This window comes from Rhopalosiphum padi, chromosome 4 (genome assembly GCF_020882245.1).
Source record: "Rhopalosiphum padi isolate XX-2018 chromosome 4, ASM2088224v1, whole genome shotgun sequence".
Lineage (NCBI taxonomy): Eukaryota > Metazoa > Arthropoda > Insecta > Hemiptera > Aphididae > Rhopalosiphum > Rhopalosiphum padi.
Genome location: NC_083600.1, coordinates 26,403,409 through 26,422,232, shown reverse-complemented (window position 1 = coordinate 26,422,232; position 18,824 = coordinate 26,403,409). Strand labels below are relative to the sequence as shown.

The 18,824-nt window shown below is 24.9% G+C and overlaps 2 protein-coding genes across 4 annotated transcripts in view; one reads left to right on the top strand and one right to left on the bottom strand.

Moving 5' to 3' along the window:
• LOC132929428 (nucleolar complex protein 3 homolog) overlaps window positions 1-18,824 on the top strand; it is a 181,398-nt gene that overhangs the window by 156,938 nt on the left and 5,636 nt on the right. The gene's annotated exons all lie outside the window — the stretch shown is intronic.
• On the bottom strand, window positions 423-18,537 carry LOC132928990 (scaffold attachment factor B1-like). Of its 3 annotated transcripts, XM_060993987.1 has the most exons (18): window positions 18,163-18,536; window positions 16,394-16,583; window positions 13,941-14,255; window positions 13,585-13,847; window positions 13,413-13,508; window positions 12,317-12,341; window positions 9,301-9,583; window positions 6,702-6,739; window positions 5,824-5,927; window positions 3,579-3,728; window positions 3,310-3,505; window positions 3,039-3,235; window positions 2,804-2,937; window positions 2,476-2,724; window positions 2,195-2,386; window positions 1,408-1,553; window positions 1,135-1,333; window positions 423-1,066 (listed from the first exon to the last, which is right to left on the bottom strand). In XM_060993987.1, the coding sequence occupies exons 1-18, from the start codon at window positions 18,286-18,288 to the stop codon at window positions 883-885; spliced, it is 3,087 nt and encodes a 1,028-aa protein (XP_060849970.1). In that variant the 5' UTR covers window positions 18,289-18,536; the 3' UTR covers window positions 423-882. The 3 variants fall into 3 exon arrangements, with proteins under 3 accessions (XP_060849970.1, XP_060849968.1, XP_060849969.1); XM_060993985.1 differs by having other exon boundaries at window positions 13,585-14,255; window positions 18,163-18,537; XM_060993986.1 differs by having other exon boundaries at window positions 423-1,063; window positions 13,585-14,255.

Here is an 18,824-nt window from a genome sequence, read left to right as displayed (position 1 = left end):
TGTAAAATTTGCCATTTTTATGTATTTTGTATTTATAGTTTAGTAAAACTACGAAGGCAACCAATAACATAAAATTGTAATACATAATTAGGTCTTATTATATAATATTAGTCATCAGCGTTTTTATAAATGATTTTAAGTATTATTATTTGAGTAAGGAAATAATTAATTATTTAACAAAATATTATTTTAATAATACTCAAATATTATATACTAATTAAGTTGACATTAATATTACATACATTGGCACATTGGTATACTTTTAAAAAATGTTGAGATATCAAAAACCAATGAACTTATATTGTGTCTGAAAGATAGTTTTTTAGTAAAATATATAGAATTTTAGTCTACTGTATGAGTATTTAATTTTTTAGTTCAAAAGATTTCTATAAAAAGAATATTAATAGAACAACCAGTACAAGTATAATTAAAGTTAAAATTTTATTATAAAATCAACATATTTTTAGTGTTATATTATAATTACAATATAGATAATGATAAAATGTACAAAAAAGAAGTGACTTATTTATTTTAGGGCCATTGATTACAAACATTTTTCTACAAGTAAATAACTAAATATTTAAGATAATTAATATTTTATATAAACACGAATTTAATAAATTAACTTATCTTAAAAATGCACTTAACTAACAAACAAATAGTTTTTACTGTATTTTTATAATCTACAAACTACCGTGTTTATTAAAAATGCATAGTTATTAGTTCAACAATTCAATTGAAGTAATACAAATAAAATCAATAATATCATATGTATAAAAACGATTGTTAAAAATTATAATACATACACGATTAGCATAAACAGCACAAGAACAACGGAATGTGCTATAATTAAATGCTAACAATTAGATGATTCAAATTTTCCTAATATTTTCGTGACATGCCACTCATTTTATAACCGTCAAATCTACTATCACTGTAGTTTGTTGACATGTTTAATCCAATGTTTGGTATAACTTGATGGTTATTTCCATACAAGGTGTTACTACTCGAACTACGTCCACTTATTGACATAGATGAAGGATTACTAGATGTACTGTTCCATCTGCTAAGACAAGTAATAATATTGTTTTATAAAAATTACTAATGTATTTATTTAAGGAATATACAACATACTTTTCTGGAGGTGGTTGAGGAGGACGTTGCCATACGGTTGTTTCAATTTCTCGATTATTATTACTATTTGACCAAGGATCTGGTCTTGAGCTCATTACCATATTATTAGTTCCAGAGCTTGAGCCAAGTGAACCATAAGAACTCTTTACTGGGGCTGATGACCAAGTATTACTTTCACTGTTGCGGGACATTCCATAGGCTGTAATAAAAGTGTCATTGTGATACGGTACTAAATAGTCAATTATTAATTAATTTAAAATTTTAAAGACTTACAACTTTTGTTTGAATCATATGGTGCATGAGCATGTCTGTTACTACCTCCACTACTTGAATCTTTCTTACGAGATTCTTCTCTACGATCTGACCGATCATCACGGCTTCTATAATGATGATCTGTTGCTGGTGGAGCACCACCATATCTACAATTAGCATAAAACATTCAATAACATTAAATATTTTAAATAAGCAATAATATTTTCAAATACTAATTAATTAAAATAGCTTCTATTGTTTAAACCAGTCGTTCCTGAACTGTGAGGTGCTAGGTAAATGTTGATACTGTATACACTTTACTGCAATAGCAATATACATTAATATCAAATATTTTGTTTATTCAAGGGAGGGCACAGTTATTTTATTTTTATTTCTGGGGATGAACAAAAATAATTTGAAAACCATTGGTTTAAACTATAACAATAAATTGTTTCTTGAACCTGTACAAACATAAACAAATACCAAAATTGTTTAGCTGTCAAAAGTCGAATTTTATTATACAAAGTTCAAAAATACTATAAATATTAGATAGATTTATAGTAATATATAAGAACTTTGAATTATTAAAATAAGTAAAATGGAAAACATTTCACTTTATTCAAAACTGTATCATTGCCTGTACAAACCAAGATAATTATTATAGAAAAATCTAGCTGTCAAATGGCTGAATCTTACTTTACAAAATTCTTATAAACTGTAATTATCAATTACCACAGTAATAAAAATAAGAATTTTGAAATAAATCTATTTTCTTATGTTGATCTACAGGTTAGTATACAAATATTACCTGATGTTCACAGTAGAGTCTTTGGGTCTTGATGCTGGTGGGGGTGGAGGTGGTGGTGATGGCCTCATACGACGGGAATCTGACGAATGCTGTTCATAGCGATGTCTAGATGATGTTATGTTTGGAGGTGGAGGTGCTTGGTTCATATAGTCTGTACTAGGCTGAATACGAGAATTACGAATTGGTTCTTTTCTGTAAAACAAATTAAAAATAGATGATTGTTATAGTTTAATAATTAAGGTGGAAAATTACATAAACATAAAAAATTATAGATTATTTACCTTTCTTCATATCGAGATGAATTAGATGAAGAATGTCTTTTACTAGGAAGTGGTGGAGATGGGGGAATAGCACGTTTAAGTAATGCTTGACGCTTTGTTTCTTCTAATTTTTCTTGTGCTCTACGTAACTCTTCTTTTTCTCTTTGTAATCTTTCTCGTTCTAAACGTTGATTTTCACGTTCCAAACGTAATAGTTCTGATTTTTCTTTTTCAATTCGTTCACGTTCAATTCTAAGTTTTTGCCTTTCTCTAAATAAATAAAAATAATATTAATTAATTAATTGTAATATCATAAGTATTCCATTATTTTTTATATTAAAAATCTAACTTTTCTAAACGTATTGCTTCTTCTTTTTGTTTTCTTTCAATTTCTAATTGGCGTTCTTTTTCAATACGCCTCTTACGTTCTTCTTCTCTCATTGCTCTCTCTTGTTCTTTTTGTTTTAGCCTTTCGCGTTCAGTCTAATAAAATAAATAATGTATCATCAAAAAGATTGATAATTTTTGTTTATACAACAATAATTATAAAATTATAATTATTTATAAATAAAAATTTAGCTTACTTTCATTTTTGTTAAATTTAAAATTTCCTGTTGCCTTCTTTTTTCTCTTTCTAAACGTTCTCTTTCTCGCTCTAATTCTCTCAGCTTTTCTCGGTCACGTTCATTACTTTTACTTTTGATGCTTCTTTCTTTTTTTCGATCATCTCTTTCAATTACAATTTTTGAACGTTTTGGTTCTTGATTTTGATCTTTAGACACTACAAAAATTGCATAAAAATATTATCTAAATTAAAAGACATAAAATCATGAAATTAAAACTCTGAATACCAACATGATCGCTTTAAAGTTGATAAGTCTGGTTTTTTAACATCATTAATTGTAATTTCTGGTCTCTTTTCCCTTTTTTCTTCTCGTTTATCTTTTTTATCCTCAAGCTTTTTTGTAGTTTGTTCAGTTTCAGAATTTTCATTTACTTTGGAAGCATTAGAATTTTTTGCCATAACTTGATAGCCATTATCACGTTTAGCCTATTAAATGCATTACATTTATATAAAAATCTGTAGGTACTGTTTAATTAAAAAAACATTTGTAAATACGAACTCGTTCAACACTAATAACACGTCCATGAAGTTCAGTCTTGTGTAAATTTTCTATACTGCGATTAGCATCTTCCGCTGAAGATAATGTAACAAACCCATAACAACGAGCACCTGGAGTTTTGGCATTTGTCACAACTTTTGCGCCAACAACCTAATAAAAAAATTATAAATTAAACTTTTAGGTAGTACATAATAAAAATAAATTAAAAAGATACAAAATATTCATATAAACAATTTAATAATTGTTAGTAAGTTAATTAAAAATCCAAGAAATGCCATTAAGTTTAATTTAAAATTTTCAACAATAGTTGGAAACTTCTTCTGTGACTAATGAAGGAATGGTTAAATCATACATATCTAATGATTTATACTGTTAAATACCATGTGTAACACCCGGTCACAAACTAATTGTCTAGGAAAGTATCAATCAGAGAACAAAGGATGATATTTGTATAGCGAACATATAAATAGAAAAAAATCAATATGATTAATCTCAGAGTGCAGTTCGCAGATTAAAAATGCAACTTTTCAACTATCCTGTGTAACATCCGGTCACAAACTAATTGTCTAGGAAAGTATCAATCAGAGAACAATGGATGATATTTGTATAGCGAACATATAAATAGAAAAAAATCAATATGATTAATCTCAGAGTGCAGTTCGCAGATTAAAAATGCAACTTTTCAACTATCCTGTGTAACATCCGGTCACAAACTAATTGTCTAGTAGAGTACCAATCAGAGAACAATGGATGATATTTGTATAGCGAACATATAAATAGAAAAAAATCAATATGATTAATCTCAGAGTGCAGTTCGCAGATTAAAAATGCAACTTTTCAACTATCCTGTGTAACATCCGGTCACAAACTAATTGTCTAGGAAAGTATCAATCAGAGAACAAAGGATGATATTGGTATAGCAAACATATAAATAGAAAAAAATCAATATGATTAATCTCAGAGTGCAGTTCGCAGATTAAAAATGCAACTTTTCAACTATCCTGTGTAACATCCGGTCACAAACTAATTGTCTAGTAGAGTACCAATCAGAGAACAATGGATGATATTTGTATAGCGAACATATAAATAGAAAAAAATCAATATGATTAATCTCAGAGTGCAGTTCGCAGATTAAAAATGCAACTTTTCAACTATCCTGTGTAACATCCGGTCACAAACTAATTGTCTAGGACAGTATCAATCAGAGAACAAAGGATGATATTGGTATAGCAAACATATAAATAGAAAAAAATCAATATGATTAATCTCAGAGTGCAGTTCGCAGATTAAAAATGCAACTTTTCAACTATCCTGTGTAACATCCGGTCACAAACTAATTGTCTAGGAAAGTATCAATCAGAGAACAAAGGATGATATTGGTATAGCGAACATATAAATAGAAAAAAATCAATATGATTAATCTCAGAGTGCAGTTCGCAGATTAAAAATGCAACTTTTCAACTATCCTGTGTAACATCCGGTCACAAACTAATTGTCTAGGAAAGTATCAATCAGAGAACAAAGGATGATATTGGTATAGCGAACATATAAATAGAAAAAAATCAATATGATTAATCTCAGAGTGCAGTTCGCAGATTAAAAATGCAACTTTTCAACTATCCTGTGTAACATCCGGTCACAAACTAATTGTCTAGGAAAGTATCAATCAGAGAACAAAGGATGATATTGGTATAGCGAACATATAAATAGAAAAAAATCAATATGATTAATCTCAGAGTGCAGTTCGCAGATTAAAAATGCAACTTTTCAACTATCCTGTGTAACATCCGGTCACAAACTAATTGTCTAGGACAGTATCAATCAGAGAACAAAGGATGATATTGGTATAGCGAACATATAAATAGAAAAAAATCAATATGATTAATCTCAGAGTGCAGTTCGCAGATTAAAAATGCAACTTTTCAACTATCCTGTGTAACATCCGGTCACAAACTAATTGTCTAGGAAAGTATCAATCAGAGAACAAAGGATGATATTGGTATAGCGAACATATAAATAGAAAAAAATCAATATGATTAATCTCAGAGTGCAGTTCGCAGATTAAAAATGCAACTTTTCAACTATCTTGTGTAACACCCAGTCACAAACTAATTGTCTAGTAGAGTACCAATCAGAGAACAATGGATGGTATTGATTTAACGAACATATAAATAGAAATAAATCTATACAAAATAAAAATGTTTCAACATAATATATTAGTTACTTTTAATATTAGTAATATTACCTTTCCATATTTTGAAAAAAGCTGTTTTAAATCAGTGGCCTTAGTGATTGATGCCAAGCCACTAACCCAAATGTTGCGAACCAATGATGAATTGTTTTTCTTAGCTAAAATAAAATTTTAAAAGTAAGATAAAGGCGATAAACATAATTTAAATTGAGTGAAATATTTAAAAGGCTTAATTGATTCTATAAATTTAAAAGCAATAATATATATATTATAATTTTAAAAATAAAAACAGCACATGATAGAATTATACACATTTTTTTTCTAAGATTTGCTGATTAGTTTTAAATTGTATTTAGTCAGTATACACCTTTATTAATACTACTGGGAAATACTTGTTTTTCTTCAAAATCAATGTTTAATTTAATCTTTTGTACTGTTAAAAATATTTAAGAAAATTTTTACCGGCACTGTGCCTCCATTTTACCAACACACAATATACCACAATGATGTTCAGCAGAACAAATTTTGTAATTAACTTATGATATAAATAACATATTATTAAATTTAAATTTATGAATATAATCCAAGATATACATGAATTTTAAGCCAACTTTTGAGCATTTAAAGGTTATATTTTACATGGTTATAATAATTAATTAATCACTTTAAAATTAAAATATCAATAATATCCAACGAGACATTTTAAATATATTCTTACTTTTATGTTTGATAATTGATTATATTTAATTTACTCTAAATTCTAATAGTATAATTAATTACAAAAAATTAGTTCTGCTGGTAGCAGATTTAAGTGATTACACATTTATTAAACGATTACATGGATGATGACCATTTTATAGCAAAATAAGAAAAAAAATATAGTTACACACCCAACTAAAAATATCAAATTAATAATATAATAATTAACTTACATGTTTCACTTGATATTTGCAGAACCTTTGCATCATTACTGAAAATATTGAAATAACAATTAATTTAATAAATATTAAAAATCATAAAAAATATTTTTTATAATTTTGGATAATAAACAATCATATATATTATCATATAATATAATTATGTATCATACATATAAACAAAAATATCAAAATTATACTTGTTCCAGTGTCTCAACTTGAATAAAAAAATGTTATTAAATATTATGCCATTTAAATTATCATCAACATATTTATCAAATACCTTAGATTTATAATATTTTTATGGCCACCTTGGATTAAAACTTCTAACTATCTTCATAACATACAAATTTATTGATATACAATTTAATTATGTTGAAAAATCTAATCATAATAATAATACTTATTATGAGAAAGTAATCAACACTAAAGTCACTTGAAAAAATATGTTTGGGAGAAGTATTATTATATCAATATAATTAATATAAATTTATGTCATATAAAATAAAATAACTTTTCTTGATACAATAACTTATATATACAAATTAATGTGTACATAGATTACACATAATTATCAGTATTGTTATTTCATCTTGGTGAAAAAGTTATTTATTATTGAAGACTTAACTATAGTCATAACAAAAGTCAAATTTCTATTTTCTTATTTGTCATAGAAAAATTTTTACTTTGATATTATTAAATTTTTTTTTTTTTGTTTTTGCAAATTTGTATTCCTGTACAATATATTTTGTGCATTTTTTTTCAAAAATAAATATCATCTTGAAATTGTATAATTACTATAATGCATAATTTGATACAAATGGTAAGTACTATAAGTACAATATCAGTATTTAATGTCAACAACATTCTTTAATGTTTTTATGGCATTCTGTAATAGTAGATTTCAAATTTGACTATGTAATAATTTTCTTCTTATGGCTGACTTGAGCAAACTAATTTGTTTGACTATAAATTTCTTTGTTTAATATTTTGATATCTTAATTTGTATTCGCAATTGCCTTGACTTCAGTTAATGTTCATCCACATTTTTGAAATGTTCATCTATATTCTATTGACGTTACTAATTTCAACAGCTATACTTGGGAATATCAATTTATTATTGCTATATACTAATGCAATATTGTACTTTCATTTTCAAATAATATACAATAAATAATAATGTTTATATAAACATTTATGCACAAATTCATATTTTACCATCCAATTTTTATTCACATTCTTAACTAGAAAATCCAACCAAAAGGTAAATACTTGGTAATTTTCAAGTGACTTTATACCTATTGACTCAGAATCACAAATTGTCAAATCCTGTTTATAATTTTAAATTCAATCCATCCTTTAACAAGGTTAGCACAAATAATATAATGTATGTATTAGTTATATATAAAAAAAAAAGTATATCATTTGGATAATACTTTTATAAATAATAAGTCAATATTTTTAGTAATATATAGGTAGGTATGCTACAAAACATTAGTAATTAAGTAAAGTAGGTAATCAAAATAGCTTTTGTTTAAAATATAACTTAATGTCTTATAAACAGTATACATGCTCTCATAATTGTTAAATTAATAAAATGCTAAATAGATATCTACTTCAGTGGTATAAGTATTTGACATAAGAAATCTAATACTTAGAATAACTTATGGTGAAAATTTAAATAATTAAATATACCTACAGTACTGTATAGTGTATACTACCAAATTTGATTTGAGAGTTGAAAATTAAAATAACAAATAGTAATAATACTGATCCTGAATTTTAGATAGTAAACTTTTATAAAAACATACCAGATTTTCTAATACGCTAACTCAATCAACATGTTTATTAATAAATTATCAGTTGAAAATAGAACTATAAATAATTAAAATTGTGAATATAAAGAAAGTTTGTAGTATTCTAGCGTCTAGCCACAATTTAAATTATTTTATTACATTTTTGATAACTGTATAGATATTTAATGAATTGAGTTGCTTTTTCTACCTCAATAACAATAATCATTTGAGCTGAATTCATACAAATTTACAAATACAATCAGTTAAAGAAGAATTAATATCTCTTAATAGTAATCATAGATGTTAATATGTAATAAAAAGTAAAAATTGTAAAACATACTAAATTGATTACACAATACTTAAAAATGTTAAATTGTTAAAATTATTAGTAAATTAAATTAAATCATTTAAACTTGTACATGATATACTATTTGAAATAATGAAACCTAAAACCTACTACTACATACATTAGTTCTATCTAAAATATATTCATAATTCCCACACAAAATATATGTAATTAAGATTTAAAAAACCTAACCCACATATTTTAAACAGTTTTTGTTTATAGATTATCTCCATTAACATTTGTATGTAATATAGTGTATTCAATTAAGTTTTTCCATACATATAAATATAATCACTGAAACTCTAAATGGGGTAGTACTTGTCCAAGCTTGGTTGTACTAAAAAAGTTATAATAATAATAGTTTATTTTTTAGTTATTAAAATTATTTGGTAGTGTCATAGATCAGTCCTTGGTGCGATTTTCCGATGAAGGGATAAAGAATCAAGTTGTCGAGACTGTGTTCAAAACAAACCTCTGCTTATTGCTAGTTTCCACTTTATCTTTAACTTGTTTCTCCTCTTCTTTCTTCTCGTCTTTGGGCAAACTGACACTGATGATGGGTTTTGAATAGCTGATGTCCTTGTCCTCTTTGTGGGTACTCCGTGGTTTATCTCCAACAGATCGCTTTTCAGTTGCACTGCGACGGCTTTTGACTAATCCAGTTGTTGCTCTACTGCTACTAGCAGTAACTGGATGGCGAGATTCTCGCTGTTTGATCAATGTTTCTTCTTTGGTATGGTTCTCGTTCAAATCGTCTATATTGCGTCACACAAATTAAATACACATAAACACAAATTATCTATAAATGTACGCAATATATCTGTAGTATTGATAAAAACCAGGTAAAGTATTAACCTAAATGAAAAATAACATTTTTAAAACATGAAATTAAATAATGAAAACAATACAACAATATGAAGTGTTGGTACTTGGATAAACTATGTAACCTATATACATAAATATTTAATATTAATTATGTAAAGAAAATATAAAAATAAATCTCCTACATTTTTTATACAATTCGGTCTACCTACTGATTAGTTATTTAAATTGTAAATATATTCTAATTAGAAAGTTATATTAATTAAGGGATAGTTAATTATGAACATAGTACTAAAATTAAAATATAATGAATAATAGCAATAGTGTCAAACTTTAACAATCTCAGGAAATCCCTATATTTCAATTAATATAAATAATAATTGTTATATGGAACCTAATAATTAATTAACATAATATCATTCAAGAACAAATAATAATGAACTAGTCTAATTGACTATTTTAAAATTAAATGTTCTTTATTATTGTTGAGAGTAGTCACTTGATCATGACAGCATAAAAATATCTTGATCTTGATCATTTGAATGAATAAACTACTTCTGTTTGATTTTTTTTTTTCATATATTCAAGAAGTTTAATGAAAATTTAAATTTGTTTATAAAAAACCAATAAAGCTCTTTATATAGACTAATAAATTAATATAGTTTTGAAGAACTTCTTGGAACTAACATCTTTTGGCTTGCCAATATAATTTTCATATTTTATTAATTGACAAAAAATCAATTAACTGATGTCAATAAGTATAATCCATCTGATACTTTTACAATTGCTTATGTATAGGTTATAGAAATGTATTGTCATAAAAAGTTCCATACCTTGAAATGTCAAGTGTTTAATAATTTATATTATAACCACCCTTTTATTATATTACTAAAAATTAAGATCCAACTTTTTTTTAATTAGGAAATAATAATGGTATACATTTTAAATTGATTCTTCTCGCAAGATTTAAAGGCTATATGTTCACTTAATTCAAGTATACCATATTATATTATATTAGTTTAATTAATTTGAATACTCTTTAGAATATAACAATATTTCTAACCTTTGGAGATATTCAATACAAATAAAGTAATAATATAAATGATAAAATGTTATCTCCATTTCCATTTTTTTCAGCTTTAGTAAATTTGGTTTTACCTAACTATTTCTTTTCGTTGGCCATACTAATATTAGTTTAATAGGCTACTTTAATTCTTGAATAACTTTACAATCATGCTTCATTATTCATAAATCAATAATCTGAAATTTTGAGTCTATATGTATGTAATGAGATTTTAAATTAATTTAAATTATTTGTAATTTTAGTAGCAGTTCAATTGTGGTCATTTCTTCTTTTTTGTCATTAATTATTTATTCACAGTTATTTGCAGTCCACATAAATTAACTTTTATCAACAACCCAACCATAGTGGGATGGAAAACTAAGCTTCTTTTATTTGGTTGTATATATGCTTCCAAACTTTGCAATCAGAGAATTACTCCAGTAATATTCAAACTGGAATGATATGTTTAGGTTTCATGTCTTATAGTTTCATTTTTGCTATTTACTTACTGTAACTTATGTTTATCCTTTTCTGTCCAATTTCGTAATGCTCATAAGTATTGTTAATGAACTATATTATTGAACATAGATTGTAATTAAGGACAATAGTACTCCAAATATTTAGCAAACACATAATTGACATATTCTAAATTTGGTAACCATTACATAACGTGATATTTACATTTAGAATGGTTTAATACTGCATTTTCAATTATTGAGTTTTACCTTACAAATTTAAAGATGTTCTGTTCTTCAAGTAACATGTAATATTTTTGTGTCAAATAATGTTCAGTTCAAACTTTTTTGAATTCTTTTTCACTCAATAAAATACATTATATTTGTCTTCTTTCATTTCCAAAGAAGCAATAAATAAAATAATTTGTCCATAAACATAAAAAGATACTCAATAGATTTATACAATTATATTAAAACAAAACAACTTTTAGCCCTACAACCAATTGTAATAAAAATGCATTTTTATATGGAACCTTTTTCTAAATGTTTACTCCTAAATAAAATGAAAAATGGATACTTATTGGTAATAAATATGAACTTATAATAATTGATAAGTGTCAAATGTCAAATTCAATAGCCAAGCATAGACATAAAACATAATTATTAATTTAACATAATATATTCTATAGTTGTGTATGATATACTCATAGTAATATATACATTTCAACCTTAATAATATTTTTTTATATAGATATTAAATATTATAGAAAAATTGTCAAGCAGTTGTTCAAAACAGCTGATTGATGTTTGAAAATGTCTATGCTTGATTTCTATTTAATTTTTATAGTTGAAACTTTAATCAAAAATATGATATATTATTGGTTTAGTATATTATTTTTCAGTTTTAATTTAGAAAAAATTATACTATAAACGTCATATTTATGAACCATAAACATAGACAGATATTAAACTGGTATAATAATTGTACATACAAGTTTAAGTATAACTAATAGAATATTATTTTAATTGATACTCCTAATTATAAGAAAATTAATAAACTCCTACATACTAAATTGAATTGTGCTCGCTAAGTTTTAAACATAACATAAGAATATAGATGTTTTTATTAATAATTAATTTATAATTACCCTCTTTTTCAATGTTTGTATCTTCCTGAAAAAAAATTTTTTTGTTAATATACAAAAACATTTGAACTATAAATATAAGATATACTAAAATATAATTTTGATATGAGTATGTGTAATTAACAGTCAAAACTATACTACAAAATAATTATTTATTATCAAAAAATTAAAATTTGGAAAATCACTAACATAAAATTTGAATATGTCAAGCAATTGTATAAGATAGTTTCAAAAGTTAAATTCTGAGTTAAACGATGAATGTTTGGTTATACAATATTTTTTATTTATTTATTTATCATCGCCTTCCGGAGTAGTAAAAATGCTTAGATTTTTAACTTTAATATCTTCTCTAGTAAAAGAAAGTGCATCTAGTTTGTACTTTGAAGGGTCAATGAAGAAAAAAATTCCCAGTACTTGTCATGCGAACTATTTTCCTCCCAACATTCACATCACTGTCATGAAGTAAACTTGATACCTACTGTAGTTACCTACTTAACTCCTTTTTAAAGTTTTTGTGACATTTTTGATATATACCTACTTTGCTACAACTCATCATGCAATACATAGTAGCAGCAATCATTTATTAAGTTAAACTTTCAAATATTTAGTTAATTTGACAAGTTTTTTTTCTTTTTTAATAGATGATGTAATTTTTTATGTAACTTCAATCTATTATTCATGAAATTATCATTAAAAAGAATGGTTTCCAAAGCAATTCAATTTTAAAATACTAAATAATATTTAAAACTTAATTATAATCATTATTTTTCTTTTTATTAGCATTTATAATAATATATTGTACCTAGTTATTTTAAAAATTAATAAATTATTTTTTGATTAAACTTAGAATAATATCTGAGAAACTATAAAAATATTACAAAATATCCTCTATTCAGAATGAGATCGTACCTTGGCGGCCACCAATTTTCATCAAGCAGCAGTCAGACAACACCCATTTGTCCACCCTACCGAGTCAACCATCTGCAGGCCTGTTGCGTAATAAAACCACGCCCATGCGCACAAGCTGGCCGCCGAGGTACAATCTTATTCCAAGTAGAGTATATAAGCAGTGATTTAATGAAATTAAATACTTATTTACCTCATCAGCAAATAATTTAATATCGTCTTCTCCAATCGTCAAGTTAATAGAGTCTTCATTATTGTCATCTTTATTATGTTCCTGAGTAGATTTTTCCTGGATTAAGTAAAAATATAATAGTTAAGAAAACAATTACACTCTTTATACTTAAATAAGTTTTACTAAAACTTACTGTGTTATTAGTTTGATTAAAACCATCATTATTGTAATTTGTTTCTTCGTCAATTTCATGATCCAATTCTTCATTAACTGCATGATCCAATTCCTCATCGATTTCATGATCTAATTCTTCATCTTGTATATCATCTTCATCTTCATTGGTTTCTGGTATAACTTCTTTTACTCCAATGACATGGTTTTTATATTTTTGTTCTTCTATATCATTCTTAATAATAGAAGTTTTTTCTTTGACTTTCATGTCAGTATCTAAATTATCTAAACATTTAGTTTGTTTTATTTCATTACTTTCTGCATCAAATATAGTTTTTTTTGTATTTTTAGAATCTATTAGTGCAACATTTATTTTACCTTCAAATTCTTTTGTATTTTCAGGAGTACTAGTTGAGTCAGAATCTATAGCAATTACAGTTTGTTTTTGAGTAAGTGAAATTGTATTAACATCTGCCTCATTTAATTGTGGTTCATCGGTATCAATTTCTTTAGCTTCTGCTTCATTTGAATCAATAACATCAGAGTTAATTGTATCTAATAAAATTGTTTTTGAATCCTCAGAACTAGCAATGGCATTGCTACTATCTACTTGTTCTTGATTTACATCATCATTTTCTTTTTGTAAAATACTTGAAGAAATTTTTTCAACTTTTAACTGTGTTACACATGTTTCTAAACAAAACAATTTAAATTTTATAAATTATATTAAAATTACATAGATATTATTTTAAAGAAAATATGTTACACATTATGGCTGACTAGTAATAAATTCCATACGAATAAATAAATAATAGTAATAAATTCAATTTCATTTTAGAAAATTTCTACTTTTATTAATTATTAATCAATTTTCATCTTATTAGATATATGTAAATTGTATAAAATAATTTTGGGTTTTGGCAATGGTAGACATTTATGATTTAATGAACAATTTTTTAGTAGTAAATATAAGTATAGGTATTGTTTGGATACATTTCAAACTTATAAATTAAAAATGCATCATTAAACATACTAATTTCATGATTTTTTTTTTTTTATAAGTATATATTGAATAGTATTATAGATATCATATTATAATCATCTTATTAGTTATTACTTATTAAATAGTTTGAAATCCTATTAGATCATATTATAGGACATTTTTTACCCTGGACCTCATGATATGATGTGATGTCAAAAAATAATGAGGCACAAGCCAAGTAAAAAAATAAAAAGCAGTGGCATTACAGTATTTATGTATAATGTACTGAAGAAGTTGTCAATTAAAACTGTATGTAAATCATAAATAAAAATATTATGAAATAAATATAAATATATAATAATAACAAAATATAATATAATAAATAATAGATTTTTGCAATTTTCCCCCACAGTCATTACACAAGTTGAATAAAAAAAAAAATTTCCAAATTTTAGATGTAATTATTAAAGAAAGATGAGTGGTGACTAAGAGGTTTATATTATAATAAAATATATATAATTATATAATTATAATATATATATATATTATAATATTATTACACTTGTTTTGTTTCAATAATTTATTTACTTGGTGGGGAATAATTAACTTTATATGACATAAAATAAGATGAATAAAATAATTAAATGGTGTTTGGGCTCCATTATAAATATAAAAAATATGATGATAGATACGTATTTCTGTACTTCTCAAAATAATGTTACCAAGTAAATAAATTATTGAAACAAAATAAGTGTACTTTAATCCTATTTACTTAGTATTTATTCACGATATTAATCTTTATAGTGCTTACAGATCTAATAAATGACTAAATATTTTATACGTAGCCATTTTGTACATGGGGCTTGGCAAGTTTTTTATTGTGATTTCACTGATAATAAATGCATAAATGCAAGCATATTTTGTACGTTTCTAATTCCAAGTCGCAGTGACAATTCTAACTATAATTAGTGGATCAAAAAGGTAAGTTTCACAGATTCATTTTCTACAGTCCTTTTGTCCTATATTCTAACTTATTATAATTAAGTTAACACTATGTTCCAACAAATTAATGTACTTGTACTTGTGTAATGTATGTATAGACATACTACTAGTATGATACTAGTTAATACATTTTTTTAAACAATTGTATATATCTTTTATGACATTCACAATTTTAATATAAATATATTTTTAGATTATAAACACTATTTTCATATTTTATAACACATATCTATAAGCTAATTTATTTTCTATATTGATATCTATAAACTGAATTACTTAGATATGTTATCTTTACTATATTTTATTATAGACACTATTAATATTATTATTTTAAAAACTCGTATTATCAAAAGTTATATACACAATATATAACATAATAAGTAAATAAGTTAGCAATTAATATACTAGACTTGAGAAAACGTTGGAAAAAAATAAGTTAAAAAGCATTATCTTTATATTAATAAAGTATATGTTTTTTACCTTGAAAAAAGTTCTTTAACAAAGATGATGTTTTTTTTAAATACAATATTAGATATTACTTTTTATATTTCAATGTGAGGCAATCAAAGGCAGCTATAATACCTTTAAGTCCAAAATATGTATGTATGTTATGTTATATTTCAGACCTCTTTTTATTTATTAAAAAACAGTTATTTCAAAATAAACTTTATTCATGAGTTGGGAAAAACCCATTTATAGATTTATTATACCTACAATATTGTTGATATGCGTAAACTTTAAATATTCTAAATTAAAGCTATCAGAAAATACTTTGTAAAAATGATTCCAAAGAACAACAGTAGATTAAATAATATAGATACATTTTTTTATAATTTAAAAAACTTACTTGACTTAGGCCCAGGTCTTCTGCCAATCACATTTTTCTTTATTGTTTTTGTTGGAGTAACTGGCTTTTTTTTTTCAACACTTGGAGACTTTTTTTCTGATACTACTGATTTTTCTGTAGAATTAACATTTTTCAATTCAAATTTATCAAACGTACAATTTTCTGGATCTTCTCCTTCTTCAATAAGTGCCTGAAACAAGATAAATATAACATACATAATAGTATTATATTTAATTGTAATATATTAATAAAATCAAGACAAATAACAATCAAAGACAACTGAACAAAAAAGGAATAAGGTATCCTAAACTCTTCTTGAGATTGTTATTCAAATTTTTATAATAAATGTATTCAAGTCAATTATAAATTTAGTTGTTTCGTTTTTTTATTGAATCTTACTTAACACATAAATTGCCATGTGACTGCCAGTGGTCACACAATATGTATTATGGATACACCAAACATGATTTATAATATTTATGTAGATAAACTATATATTGACTCTCAAATGATTAACTAAACTTAACTTTTACATATTATTTAATTTTGATCATAAATAAAAACTAATATCATATATAAATATATAATAGTAGAAAAATAGTAGTTATCAACAAAGAAAATGTAGTGAAACCATTACTATAAACTTACTGTTTTGTTTTAATAAAATAAATTAAATATTATAACCATTCAAAAGACTCATATTATTTTTGGACCATATTACAATTAATATTTCAGTATACACACAGATACATACAAATAGCAGTAACTTATTCTAGTTTAACTCGAGAGCAAATGTTGATAGTTTAGCAAGTAATAACTAAATTGTATGCTCTTCCTTCAATATTTAATTCTAATAACTCCACTGAGGCTACATATATTAAAATTTATTTTAAGATGATACAAAAATGTGTTTTTAGACCACCATGATACAAAGTGAACACTTTTTCTTTTGGCATAACAGTTATTCAAAATTTTTGAAATTTTTTAACAGACTATTTTTCAGACTGAACATTGCACACTATAGACCATTACTATTTTTAGTACGTGGATTGTATTAATAATAATATTTTTCATTCTTTTCATTTTAAAAATTATACATAAAATCCTTCTTATTTTTAAGACTCAGATTGATGATAGTTTAATTAATGTAATACTTTTCACACTATCAATTTATTTATTATTAAAATTACTTAAAAGTATTTATTAATGAAATATATTTACTATCATTACAATAAAATAAAAATAGTTGAAAAAAATGTTTAATACCCAATTAAAAAAATTATGAAATGCAACTGAAATAAGTTCTTTATTAAATAAAAAAAAAAAATAGGATTAAGCATGCTTGGTGAATTACCAAATATAGTTGTTACAGTTGTTTATATTACGTATAATACCTATAGCATTAAATTTAATTTAATCAATTGGCAAGAGTTTATCATAGAAGTTGCAACTAAAAATAAGAAGAAATAGATAACTTTATATTTTGACACTTATTACATAAATATGGACAAACATTTACATTAACTGTTAGTTGTGATATATTAACATAACGAGAAGTAATTGTACTTATTATAAAAATATAAACATCGAAGTTTAAGTTAGATTATATAGTAATAAACTATAAAAAATGTTTATATCATGAAAAATAAAATATCATAGAACGCTGTATAATATATTGTTGGAAACAATTAAATAAGTACCTACCATTTACCAATAGGTTTTATATTTTTGATACATAATCTGTATTGGCCGTATTAGTATACACTTACCTTTTGCAAACGCTCTAAAAGTATCGCTTTTACTCCAGTTTTATCCAAATCACGTCTTTCAAGTTCGGTACGTAATTCAGTCACCTTCAAGTCACAAATTTTCCGTGGTTCTAATTTTTCTGACATTTTAATTGAATGTTGATTAAACTCAATGTATATAAAATAGATAGTGATGACTATTTACTATTAACTTATTAAAACTTTCACTGTGGCACTGAAGATGAATTCCATAGAAAAATATGAATAATGTAGTACTGTACTGCAGTAATATGAGGTTAAACGAAAAGTTATTGAGCGCTTCATAAATAGTAAAGACCTATGAGCATTGAGTATTTGAGTTGAGTAGAGGAGTAGACGAATCACGGAGTTTTGGCCTCCTAACATTTGTCAATTAAATCGCAATTCACAAATAATATATTTTGGTTGGTTGGTCTAAAAAGTCTTAATCAGTGTTGCCAGCACTTGTTAGTAAAATTTTCCATGATTTAAGATAATATAAGATTGATAAGATATTAGGTATACTCACGGTCTTAGTAGTGGCTGGGTATACTTATCGCCTTATCGGGATAGTAATAATCACGATTAAAGATATATATATATACCACTTTTTCCACAAAATATTTGTGCTGATAGTCATTTGTTCCAATGATTAAATCTATGGT